We start from the raw sequence: 12,355 nt of genomic DNA, 5'->3' as shown, positions 1-12,355 counted from the left end.
CTTCACTCTTTTCATTATAAATCCTACAGTTTTGGTCAAAAACTAACAAAAAATGACCGAAATCATGTCCAAGCAATGACAATGAGAAAACACTAATGAATTTTGATTTTACTCACCTCTCCTGAGCACTACAGTTCGAGTCCTAGCCCTTGTGGAAAATTTTTCTTTACATCAAAAGTGCATATTTTATCACAAATTAAGACAGTTTTGTCTGTTTTAAAAAAGAATAAACTGTCTTAAAGTACTTGAAATCTTTTAGATAGACCCCATAATGTTTTGAGTTTTTGATGGGGCATATAAAGACCTTTCTATAGACGTCTTAACCAGATTTCTGACTCAATCCTTGCCAATTGGGCATCAAAAAGACAGACCCATCAAACATTAAGATATGACTGCACTGTCTTTTTAAAAAAAGAACAAACAGTCTTAAGTACTTAAAATCTTGTAGTTAGAACCCATAATGTTTAGAATTTTTCATGGGGCATGTCAAGAGCTTCCTATAGACACCTTAATCAGGTTTCTAACACAATCCTAGCCATTTTGACATCAAAAAGAAAGATCTGTCAAACATCAAGAACTAGAGAGACCTGTCATGTCTAAATGTTTGATGGGTCTGTCTTTTTAATGCCAAATTGGCTAGGATTGAGTTAGAAACCTGGTTAAAGTGTCTATAAAAAGCTCTTGACATGCCCAATCAAAAATTCTAAACATTATGGGTTCTAACTACAAGATTTTAAGTACTTAAGACTGTTTGTTGATATTTGATCTCCATGTAAGGAAAAATTCTTCACAAGGGCTAGGACTCGAGCTGTAGTGCTCAGAAGAGGTTAGTAGAAATCAAAATTCAATAGTGCTTTCTCATTGTCATTACTTGGACATGATTTGGGTCATTTTATGTTAGTTTTTGACTAAAACTGTAGGGTTTATATTGAAAAGAGTGAAGCGATTGGTTTTTTTTTAAACACCCTTTAGTTATTACCCAAAAGTTTTTTTGAGTAAAACAATAGAAATTAATCTATTGTATGAAAGGATTTAGGATAACGTGGATATATTGCCAGTGGAATTTGGGTATTTTTTTCGCGTATTTTCCATAAAGTTGTGTGTTAGCGTTTAGTCAAATGCGTTTATTAAGTCAAAGTGTTTTTAATTATTGCTATTTCATATAGTATATACATTTGGTTATAAATAAGAACAGCTTGACTTAATAAGCATATTTGACTAAACGGTAATACATAACTATACGAGAAAATACGCGTAAAAAACGCCCTTTGTCGTAAATTTAGCTTAATGTGGACCCCTTTTCTAAATCAATTCGTTTATCCAGAAAGAGGGATGGAGATGGAGAAGAGAAATGTATCGTTATTTTAGCCAGAGTACAACAAAGTCTAGTGCAATATCCAAGTAATAATATATCGATTATTGTATGTTATTATATACTGTAGTAACTAATGTATTTGTCTGCAGCTAAAGATCTCGGAAAATGCTGGTCCGAATAGTTTGCACTTAACAAGGATGCTTTATAAATGACATAGGGAGGTTTTAGGCTATTTTTAAAATCAAATAAATTACCTAATCTTTTAAATTCAGCAACCAAATGTAGAAGCAACTTTTTCATCAGTTGAACCAGAGTTTTCCTAAATAATAAGAATAAGTCAGCTTGCTCATCATTATCTCGAAAACGGTTTAGTTTTTAGTGCTTTGAAAAATCTGAGGACATGCAATGAGAAAGTTACCATGTAAATTAGGCCACAATAACCAAGGACAAGGGAATTATATTCTGACAAACAACTCTAAAGGAAAATTTCCCCACAACCCCCTTCCCCTTTTCCTGCTTTTTCACTAAGTATTAACTGAAATAAAAATTAGGGGGAGAAGGTGAGTTAACCTCACCCCTCCCCCCACACCTTTATGGGCCGCTAATACAAACAGTGTAATAAATCTCACCTGAGAGCTGGATCATACAGAAGACTTTTTGGAGTCCTGAGCCATCTGTAGAAATGAACAATCTGGTAATCAGCAAACACGTTCTTATGCTGACTTACATCCCTAAAAACGATTATTTTATTTAGGACGTCTAAGCATTTCCATTTATAAGGGGGAAGGGGTGAGGGTTGAAAAATGTTTTTGAATTGGAAGAACCGAAAACAAGATGATTTTTTTTCTCAAAACCCCACCCCCTAGACGTCCTAGATTTTGATAATACATACAATAATTTTAGGATTACTGACAAGATTTTGAAAAAAAATATGCTGAAGGGCTTGATTTTAGATACAGAGCAGCTTTGAAGCTAATTCCACATGGCCTCGAAGAAAAAAGAAATTGATTCACATAAACTCTCAGATACAATTTCAATGTTGGTTCTAAATTTCTAGGAATTTTTCATGTTGTATAATACCCAGGGATCTTAAGGAACAAACAGTGCAAGATTAATAGTTGCACACTTCCAATTATGGTTAACAAAATTACCCTGTAGTTTAAAAATATGAATGGAAACGTTTGGAAACTGCTAGTTTAAGCAACCAAATCAAGAATTTAATTGAAATTTTGGGTATAGTCCTTTCCACGACATATCTCCATAAGAAGCGATTCTTCGTATTTTTCACAGTAGCTTTTCTCCTATTTCTGCCGGGCCAATTACCTAACCCTGTGGGGCAATCACCTAACACAATATAACCTAACCTAACCTAAAATAACCTATAAAAAGCCATTTTAAAAATACAAAGAATCGCTCCTTATGGAGGGATGTCGTGGAAAGGACTATACCCGAAATTTTCAGTTAAACAAATTAAAAAAAAAAACTTAAACTATGCCTCTAAGAAAAATCTTTTTTTGGGGGGGTGTCATATTTTCTATGGCCGTTTTCTCTTTAGACGGTGGAGGTGCTCTCCCCCAAAATATTATAAGCCTACTCAGGACCTATGAGAAGCTACACTGTAAAAGAGAACTATATCGGTTTAGCGGTTAGCGAGATCCTTTGGTACAAACAGACCGACATAGATCAGGTTACTACATTTAATATTATAATGGCAATCCTTTACATCTCTACAAAACAAGGTTGACAACATTAACACGGACATTAACACTTGTGTAGTGTCTGAACTGAATATCAGAATATAAAAGTATATAAGAGTCAAACAAAATTGTAAGTAAATTTGTTGAAAAACTGCTTGATACAGGATAATGTTTATGGACATACTAACATTTTTAAGACTTGATTACAGAGTTGCTTCGCTTATAGTATTGTTCTTTGTTGCCCCAGGAATGAATATACCAAAAATCAAATCAAACGGATAATTAGATCACATAAAAATTTGTTGTTAAAAAAGTAGAAAAATCGAAATATTTAAAATGGACGTACGGACATTCTGGTAATTCTAACATGCCTAAATTAAAGCTATCTATCTCGGACGGACGGACCTATCCTAATTATTGAAAAGCTTCGCTTTAAAAAACCTTCGCTTTTGAAAACCTTCATTTTATCTTACACGGAAATTTTCTTTTGAAATATCAAACCAAAAAAAAACTGTTCTACAAATGTTCAATATTAAAATTGTTTTTCTAGAAACAGGATATTCAAAGCTTTACACTGAGATAACATTCAGGGGTCTAAATGGATAAGGCAATGGCCGATAAATTGATTTTCATATCCAATGATGATACACAAAATTATCCCATCTATAGATTATAATTAAGAGTTGGAACGATAGGACATTCAACTTAATGAACCAACCAATCAAAATTCAATGAAGTACCTAATGTGGCTAATAATAATAAATATTTTTTAGGTCAGGAAGAACAAATGAAGCAAAATAAATTTGTTTGCTTTTTATTTACAATGTACATATATCTATCTATAAATTTACTTATTAATCTATCGAACTATGTGTCATTAGTCTATATGTATATTTTAAGATTTATTTTTTTTCTTGGCTGCTGGGTCAACATATATATCTATAGAGGTATTACCAAGACAACTACATAGCCCAAGTTATCGGGACCTTTTTCGTCTGCTAATGAATTTTCTGCTCTTTTGTGGCGACTTGGCTGTGTTTAAATTTTTGGCACAGGGTCCACACCTCATGGGTAGCTCGTGCTCCCTCTATTTTTTCACATTAACGGTTAACTCTTCAAACTATATATCCATCTATTTACCGAAACCTAGTGGTTAATATGAATCTGAGCACTATCAGCCGTGAATCTGGAGCCGTATTAATAAATCTATCAATCTATTTTACTATTTTATGCCTGACAGTCTATCTTTCTGTCTGACAATCTTTCTTTTTATCCAATAATCTTTCTATCCAGCTATCTGTCTATCGTTTTTTTTCAAGCCAAGTGGCATCCAGGGTAGAGAGCACCCTAAAAGCTGGATCCTTGAGAATTGATATATGAATCTATTTTAATATCCAACTATCTATCTATCTAACATTATATCTATCCAATTATCTACCTATTAATTTAACTAAGACTACAAGAAAATTAGGTCATGAGAACTTGTAAACAAACCTATCAATCTATTTTATTATCTATACAACTATCTATCTATCTTATTTACCTGAGCCAAGTAGCTACCATTGTCCTGAGCACCCTGAAAGCTGGAGCCGCAAGAGCCGTTTCATCGTAGCTGGCTAATCCGCCCCCTCCTCCAGTCAACATCTCTTCTAGATTGGCCTAAAACATGATTAATTCGCATGTCTGATATTGCAGTACTTAAAAAAATTTTAAACGTATTTCAGTAGTTGCTCCGTTAATAACATCCTGCAAGTAATAACTAGGGTTGGTAATCCGAATTCGAATCCACCAAATTTTTGTTAATTTTATGACTTTTGTATCACTTAAAAAATTTCATTTAATACTTAAGTGTCTTTCTTTATTTACTAGAAGACTTTAAAATTATTGCTAGAATCCACAATCCGCAGATTAATCCGCTATTTTTTTGGGCAGATTTATTGTAAGACCTTGAATCCGAATCCGATCCAAAAATTGGGCGGATTGCCAACCCTAGTAATAACAATATGGAAGCTCTAGTTAATGGGACATTCATTTTATAAAAAATATTTGGTGTCATCAAATATCAAGTCAAGTGTAGAAATGCTGCGTTTTAATAGAAAATACGCGACGGTGAAATTTGAAGCTAATTAAAAATAAGGGGAAGGTAGTTTATTTTACGTATGACTAGCCCTTAACCCCTGCAGGGCTACATTTCTTCTAAAATATGGGTGGGATTGGGTTGGGGGGGAGGTAGTTAAAATGTGCTCAACAAGGTACTTTGTGTTAAATCGCCAACAATACAAAAACAGAAAAAAATTATCAGGGTGCGAGTAGCAAGACAAGTTTAAAGATCCAGCTCAGGATAATTTACCTGCGGGGCCGCGTCAAAAGCAATAGCGCCAGCAGTACCCTCCAGGTCCAGGATGGATTGTGACTGGAGCAAAGTATTCACTGCTACTGCGTCAAGGTCCAGTTCAACACAAACATTCTGTAGAAATAAATATGTTATATGTACATATCATAAAAATTCGATAATAAACAAAATAATAATAAAAAAATATTTTTTTGCGCCATTTCTTGATGAAAATGCATTTTCAATTAACCTAGAATGAACATTGAACAAAATAGCAATTAAAAATAAAAACGAATCCTATTCATCAAACATAAAAACAATATAGTAACTCCTATAATTCATGCCGAAGACTAGGTTGATTTGAGCTTACTACGTAAAATTTTAAAAATTATGTAAGCTTTGTTTTAAAACTTTCTAAAAATTATTTCGTGGATTTTATTTTAAAAACATGTTTGTTTATCATTTTTATTTGAAAAACAATAAGATTAATTAATTTACCTAAAAACAATCTTACATAACCGTTTCTAATTAGAAAAGAAATATGATTTAAATCAAAAGATTTTTTATATGAAAAAATATTTATGATTAAATGTAAATTGATGTTTCCAACTTTTAGTAAAGCTTCGTTTTTAAAAATATCAGAATAAAATATTGACTTATGTAATTGTCGAGAAGCTACGCTGCTAAAATTATTACCTTATAGAATCCTTCATTGTTGATAACTAGGCCAAAACCTTCGTCTTGATCGGTTTGCAAACGACTATCATCTGCTTCCTACAAAGTTAAAATCGGTCAAAAAATAAATAGTTAGTTAACTTATATTGACATCTAAAGAAAAACTATCTTTAATACAAGTTTTCTACCTGTGTCAGGGGTCAGTTTTTCCTATGCCCAACTCCTGTAGGGGTTCTAACCCAACATAGCCTATACCTGTTGTGACTTAACCATGTGACGTGAGGCTACCTTGTACCCAACCTAACCTGACCAAAGTAATAAACAAACAAAGGAAAAACTAACCCCACCCCCTTGTTTTGATTTATTTTAAAATAAAGGAGGGTGCTCGACTACGCACATTGATTGAAACCTCAAAAGGTAGATTCCTCTTAGTATTATTTTTAGCGATTTCGAAAATTTGAGTAGCCCCCCCCCCCCCCCCCGACAACAAAATAATAATTTAAGTAAACTATTATTAGGTTGGACAGGAGGAAGGGAGGGAGGGTATATAAGGCGAGACACGAGCCTTGCCTTGCCTTGCCTCAGGCTCCTTAGTCAACCATGCCAACCAGTTTAGGATCGCAGTCCCTCACTACAAGGCATATTGTAGTCGACTAACAAACAGCTACAAGCTTTCAGTCTATTTATAGCAGAATTCTTACTGTATTTTTTACCCCTTTCCCCTCCCATCTGACCAACAACCCCCTTTTCCCCACCCCCTTAATGTTCTCCCTCACATCATGCGAGCACTCCATGTCCGCTACGTGTCCGCGTTTTTTTACTGTATTGTTTGCCCCTTTCCTCTCCCATCTGACCAACAACCCCCTTTTCCCAGTCCCCTTTATGTTCTCCCTCTCGTCCGCGTTTTTTTAGCAAGAACAATTTTATTTGTGGGTTGCGTAGCAATATTTAAAAGAAATAGCCGACAACGAACATCTGTGGCCGCAGCGCTCGGCTCCCTAGCCTATAACCTAACCTAACCTAACCTAAAATAGTTTTTTGAAATTTAGAAAATTAAAGTACCCCAGACAACGAACATCCGTGGCCGCAGCGCTCGGCTCCCTAGCCTATAACCTAACCTAACCTAACCTAAAATAGTTTTTTGAAATTTAGAAAATTAAAGTACCCCAGACAACGAACATCCGTGGCCGCAGCGCTCGGCTCCCTAGCCTATAACCTAACCTAACCTAACCTAAAATAGTTTTTTGAAATTTAGAAAATTAAAGTACCCCAGACAACGAACATCCGTGGCCGCAGCGCTCGGCTCCCTAGCCTATAACCTAACCTAACCTAACCTAAAATAGTTTTTGAAATTTAGAAAATTAGAGTACCCCGACATCAAGTTGTGGACACAGGAAAAAGGCAAGCTTCAATTTAATTCAATAACGTGCTGTGGAGAAGCCTCGCTTCGCTCGGCTTCCCCACACAGCACGTTATTGAATTAAATTGAAGCTTGCCTTTTTCCTGTGTCCAAATCTTTTCCTCCTCCCGCAGACTATCCAGACTGTCGGGGGGGGGGGGGGGGGTGGGGGGGGGGGTACTCAAATTTTCAAATTGATAAAAAATTTTGTAACAGGAAAACGCCCCTCAAAAAAACAATGTTACCTTTCCGCCAAAATCTGGGGTATCCGCAGGGCTGGCCCACAGCACAAAGTTTTGCTTTCTCAGGAACCTGGCATAAAACAGGTCTGCTCCAAATAGGGTTGTGTCCTGGGATATTTAAATATATGAAATGGCTGCATTAAGTAAAATATATTTAGCTTAAAAGCATAAATTAATCCGGAAGGATAAGATGTGGGGCCGGGGACTTTTAAAATGCATTAATGCATCCAATTTTTAGCCATTCAAAATAAATTTTCGTTTGTAAAATTATTTCAGGGGTGTTGTATATTCTGCACAAGATTTATTTTTTTCCCCGTCTACAATTTTTTTTATTTCCCCCCCCCCCCCCTAGTTTTTTCTCACCAAGTAGGGGGGAAAATGGAAAAATATTTAAAGAACTATATATTTTATTTATTTTATCCCTCCTACCACACATTATTTTAGTTTTTTTTCACCAAGGAGAGGGGGGGGGAAATGGAAAAAATGTTTTCAGTTTTCTTAATTTTTACAATTTTTTTCCATCCACCCACGTATTTTTTTTTTTTTTTTCCCTCCAACCACTTATTTTTTATCCCCCCCCCCCCCCTGAGCAGGGTCAATTTTGAAAATATACACCCCTGGATTCTATTTGCATCAAACATTGCATCCTTTTGTACAATAAAATGTACAGCACGTTTTATTTTGAATCATTATCATACTTAACTTTTATTCAGATGCAATTTTATTATACGAATAGTAAGCAACTAGATTTAATAAAAAAAAATGGCTATAAAATTAGAATTCAAGCCTGCCCATAAACAAATTACAAAAAATGTCGCAGTTTTTCAGATATTTATCACAAAACCGGTTAGTGAAAAAAATCATAGATAAATATTACCTTCGGTAGATTTCCAGCAGGTACGTGGAAGTATCTGCAATGTTCTATGGTACTGGCAATATACAAATCAGACTTCAGGTAGTGTCTAAACGAAAAGATATAATATGTTAAATAATAAAATGATTATGCTAACTTATTGATTACACAATCTTTGTCTAGAAGTCGTAACTGTGAATGGCAATAAATTGCATTTGTTATAGGCCAAAGACATTTCCATTCCTATAACTATGTATGTTTCGATTCTGACATAGCAGCAGTATGAAACTTTTTAACGTCTTTTAAGTAATGACGAGATATTGTACTGAACATCGAACCCATCACCTACCATAAACTTATTAATCACACGACCTTAGTCTAGAAGATCTAACTGTGAATGGCAATAATTTTCGTCTGTTATGGGCCAAAGACTTTTCCATTATCATAACTATATTGCGCTTCTGACATAGCAGCAGAAGGAAACTTTTTAACGTCCTTTAAGTTCTGACGAAATATGGTAAAAATACTAAAAATCGAACCAATTACCTAACCAGCAACGAGCGGATGCGCTATGGGGTTATGACTAAAGTCGCGGCGGGTACTATAGAAATGAAAATAATGGATATAAGCACCTAAACATGGTTCTCGCGCCAATTTTCTGCCACTCCAGCTGTGAGTAGAGGTTGTCCGAGTCCATGACGTGGATGGGGATGATGGGCATGTCCGCCAGCTTGGGGATATTGGCCACCAGGCTGCCCAGGTCTAACTGACTTTGCAGACCAATCACTGTTGGCCCTCGCTTCTCCTTGAATATAATAGAAATAAGTTTGATGAATGAACTATGACTTGTTAACTGTTTGTAAAATACTAGTGGCTACGCCCCTAGGGGACCTTCAAAGTAGATAATAGATAGATTAACAACGCACCTGTAAATATCCAGTCAACACTTTAGTGATGTTCTTATAAACTTTTCTAATATCTGTTTCAAAGTATACTTCCCAGCTATGGTCTGATCCTGGGACAACACATGTTGCTCTGAAAACAAAATAGACAAATTTAAAAGAATGAAACAGGGCAAAAACAGGGAAATATTGATAAAAAGACATCTCATGCTTTTTATAGCCAACATAATCCTAGCAGTCATACTACAGCTGAATGAAAGATAAATAAGGCCTTCAAAAGTCCAGGAATACACTTATACATTATAAAGAAATACAATGTTGGTTAATAAATTAAACTAAATCTTTTGTAAACTTAAATAAAACCTCTGGGACTCGACGGTTAATAATTGCGTAGAGCCTAACTTTTATAGTGGGTCCCAAGGCACGAAAATTCCAACTATTCAAATTCTAACTAGGTAATTCTATCCAATATATGACTGTTAACACAAAAAAGGATCCCTTCGAACTTGAAACGGCCTACATTGTATTATTTTGCGTCTTTCGTAAAGACTATTAGGACGGACGGCATATTAAAAATGTATAGTAGACACAATACTTTAAAAATCAGAAAATGTTACCTATCTGGCTTGTTTAAGAAGGCGGCCCTTTCAGAATTAAACATCGGATTTAGAGGAGGCATCTGGTTGGAAGATACAGTATCTACCACAAATAGGAATCCCTTCTTCTGGCCTAAACATAGAAGATTTTATTTTATATCTTTGTTTTGAAGCATAAAAAATGAGTAGCAAAGAAACTTATAGTAAAATTGAATAGCTTTGACACGTGATTAGTTATGATTTGCAATGATACTGAAAAAAAAATATTTCACATTACACTTTCAAAATGACATAGGACAGTTACAACAAAAAATATTGCATGCTTTTGTGAAATAGAATCAGAAAAACATAAGGTACATTTTTCTTAAAATCAAACATTTTTTACTGTAAGGACCAGTTGGAAAAAATGGTGGTTCTACAGATGCTATATACATTCCCTGAATCAATAAAAGGAACTAACGGATGTAGATAACCACTAAATAAATAATGAAATATATTTAGAAATAGAAATTAAATGCAGCTTCTCTTGAATTCTTGTTTTTACCTGGAACGCAAATGCTCCAAATCTGCTTAGAATTAGTTCTATGTTGGTAGAAGTAGATATACTTGTAGCTTCCATGCTCTAAAATAATAAACTGTGTATAATTAAATCCTATTTACTGAGGTAACAGGACGCGACGTCTGTCTGTCTGTAAGTCTTACACGTCTGTTTGTATACACTGATTGTCTGCTAAGATCTTGTAAACGGCTGAAATGCCTTTTTTTAAACAGGTATTAAGGTAACAAATATTGCAAATTAACATTGAAATGAAATATCTATTTTGTTTGTTATTACTAAACCGATTTAACTCACCCATATACTTAAAGCTTGTGACAGGTTTGAACTGTAGCCAGTCCAGGTCAAAGGTATCAATATCCTGACCGGTCAGCTGCTTGGCCTTCCCCTTCTCAACCATTGCCACGCATCCAATATCACATAAGGCTCTAAATAACGATAGATATTTCAGGAAATCACTACTAGCTCCATTACAACTACGATAAGAAAAATACCAACTGAACATAATCTTCTTTTTGTCTCCTACATTTTATAACAGATTTTCTTTATTTTACATTATGTTTTTAGGGTTTCCAGCCCTTTAATATTCGTGTATCATAAAAGAAGCATTAGTACCTAATATTCCGTCCTTCTTGAGCTCTATTCTTAAAATGTTAACAACAAAACACCTAATATTTTAATTAAAGCAATACATTTTTCTCCATAGTAGGTATTATATTTTACTGACGAAAATCTTCAAGATAGAAAATAGTTGTTTTAATTTCAAAGCTCCTCGATAAAGTACAGCGTTGTTCTGTTTGTCCGTCAGTACGTCCAACTGTGCTCGACAAACCTTACCTGAATTCTAAAGGCATCTGCAGCTCATAGATTCCTTCAATATCTGGCTTATACAGATCAGACATCAGCTGGGAGTAATGGCTCCTAAAATAAAGTAACAAGATCTCAAAAATGGATTTGATGCCTTTATGGTAAAAGGTTTCAATTGAAAAAATAATCAACAAATCAAGAGGTTATTATTCTGCACAAAGTTGATATTTCCCCGATTGCAAAAGGGGTAGTTTAACGAAATGCATTTGAACTTAATTTAGTTAACCGCATATTTTTTGCTAGTTAATAGGCTAAACTATATTTATATGGCATATGTTTGAAAGAATTTCAATTTTCTACCATGTAGTTTTGAAAATATCAAAACTTGAAAATTGTCTTTTTGTGATATGTGCAATTTAAAAAGACGATTTTCAAGTCTTGATATTTTAAAAACTACGTGGTAGAAAATTGAAATTCTTTCAAATATTATGCCATATAAATGTAGTTTAACCAATTAACCAGGAAAAAATATGCAGTTCACTAAATTAAGTTCAAATGCCTTTCGTGAAACTACCCCTTTCTTTTTAAGTGAGACAGATCAAAATCTACATTTTTCATGGCTTAGCCCTCATATTCAGGGACGACCAACAAAAACTAAGTGTATCAAAGGGTTTGTTAGCAGAACATATCAAATGACCATCTAAAGACGAAAACCAGTTTAAAATAGTATTACTTGCCAATAAATAAAATTATGATCTTACCTAAAAATCTGCTCTGGAACCTTATACTCGTACAGATTATAGACTGGATGTGAGCGTGGCAAGGTTTTCTGGCACCTGCGGTACATCTGTCCCTCCATATCACTTTCATCCTACAATTTTATTATTACATGAAGCGATTTCATTTTTTTCAAATGATTATAATAAGAATGAAAACATCCATATGAAGCGGAACAATATTTACAAAAATCGAGGAAAATTA

General features: G+C 34.5%; 1 protein-coding gene across 1 annotated transcript in view; it reads right to left on the bottom strand.

Moving 5' to 3' along the window:
• The window catches only part of PolE1 (DNA polymerase epsilon catalytic subunit 1), a 73,750-nt gene that overhangs the window by 24,046 nt on the left and 37,349 nt on the right, over window positions 1-12,355 (bottom strand). The window contains exons 43-56 of the mRNA XM_080171579.1: window positions 12,136-12,245; window positions 11,405-11,488; window positions 10,865-10,995; window positions 10,556-10,633; window positions 10,033-10,144; window positions 9,440-9,548; window positions 9,146-9,318; window positions 8,538-8,622; window positions 7,664-7,768; window positions 6,041-6,118; window positions 5,363-5,479; window positions 4,556-4,671; window positions 1,945-2,046; window positions 1,570-1,634 (exon numbers count right to left, since the gene is read on the bottom strand). Coding sequence (XP_080027705.1) covers window positions 1,570-1,634; window positions 1,945-2,046; window positions 4,556-4,671; window positions 5,363-5,479; window positions 6,041-6,118; window positions 7,664-7,768; window positions 8,538-8,622; window positions 9,146-9,318; window positions 9,440-9,548; window positions 10,033-10,144; window positions 10,556-10,633; window positions 10,865-10,995; window positions 11,405-11,488; window positions 12,136-12,245 — 1,465 coding nt within the window. The remainder of the gene's footprint in view (window positions 1-1,569; window positions 1,635-1,944; window positions 2,047-4,555; window positions 4,672-5,362; window positions 5,480-6,040; window positions 6,119-7,663; window positions 7,769-8,537; window positions 8,623-9,145; window positions 9,319-9,439; window positions 9,549-10,032; window positions 10,145-10,555; window positions 10,634-10,864; window positions 10,996-11,404; window positions 11,489-12,135; window positions 12,246-12,355) is intronic.

Source organism: Acartia tonsa, chromosome 9, assembly GCF_053477335.1.
Source record: "Acartia tonsa isolate MP-2025a chromosome 9, ASM5347733v1, whole genome shotgun sequence".
Classification (NCBI taxonomy): Eukaryota; Metazoa; Arthropoda; class Copepoda; order Calanoida; family Acartiidae; genus Acartia; species Acartia tonsa.
This window is presented reverse-complemented; position numbering and strand designations above follow the sequence as displayed.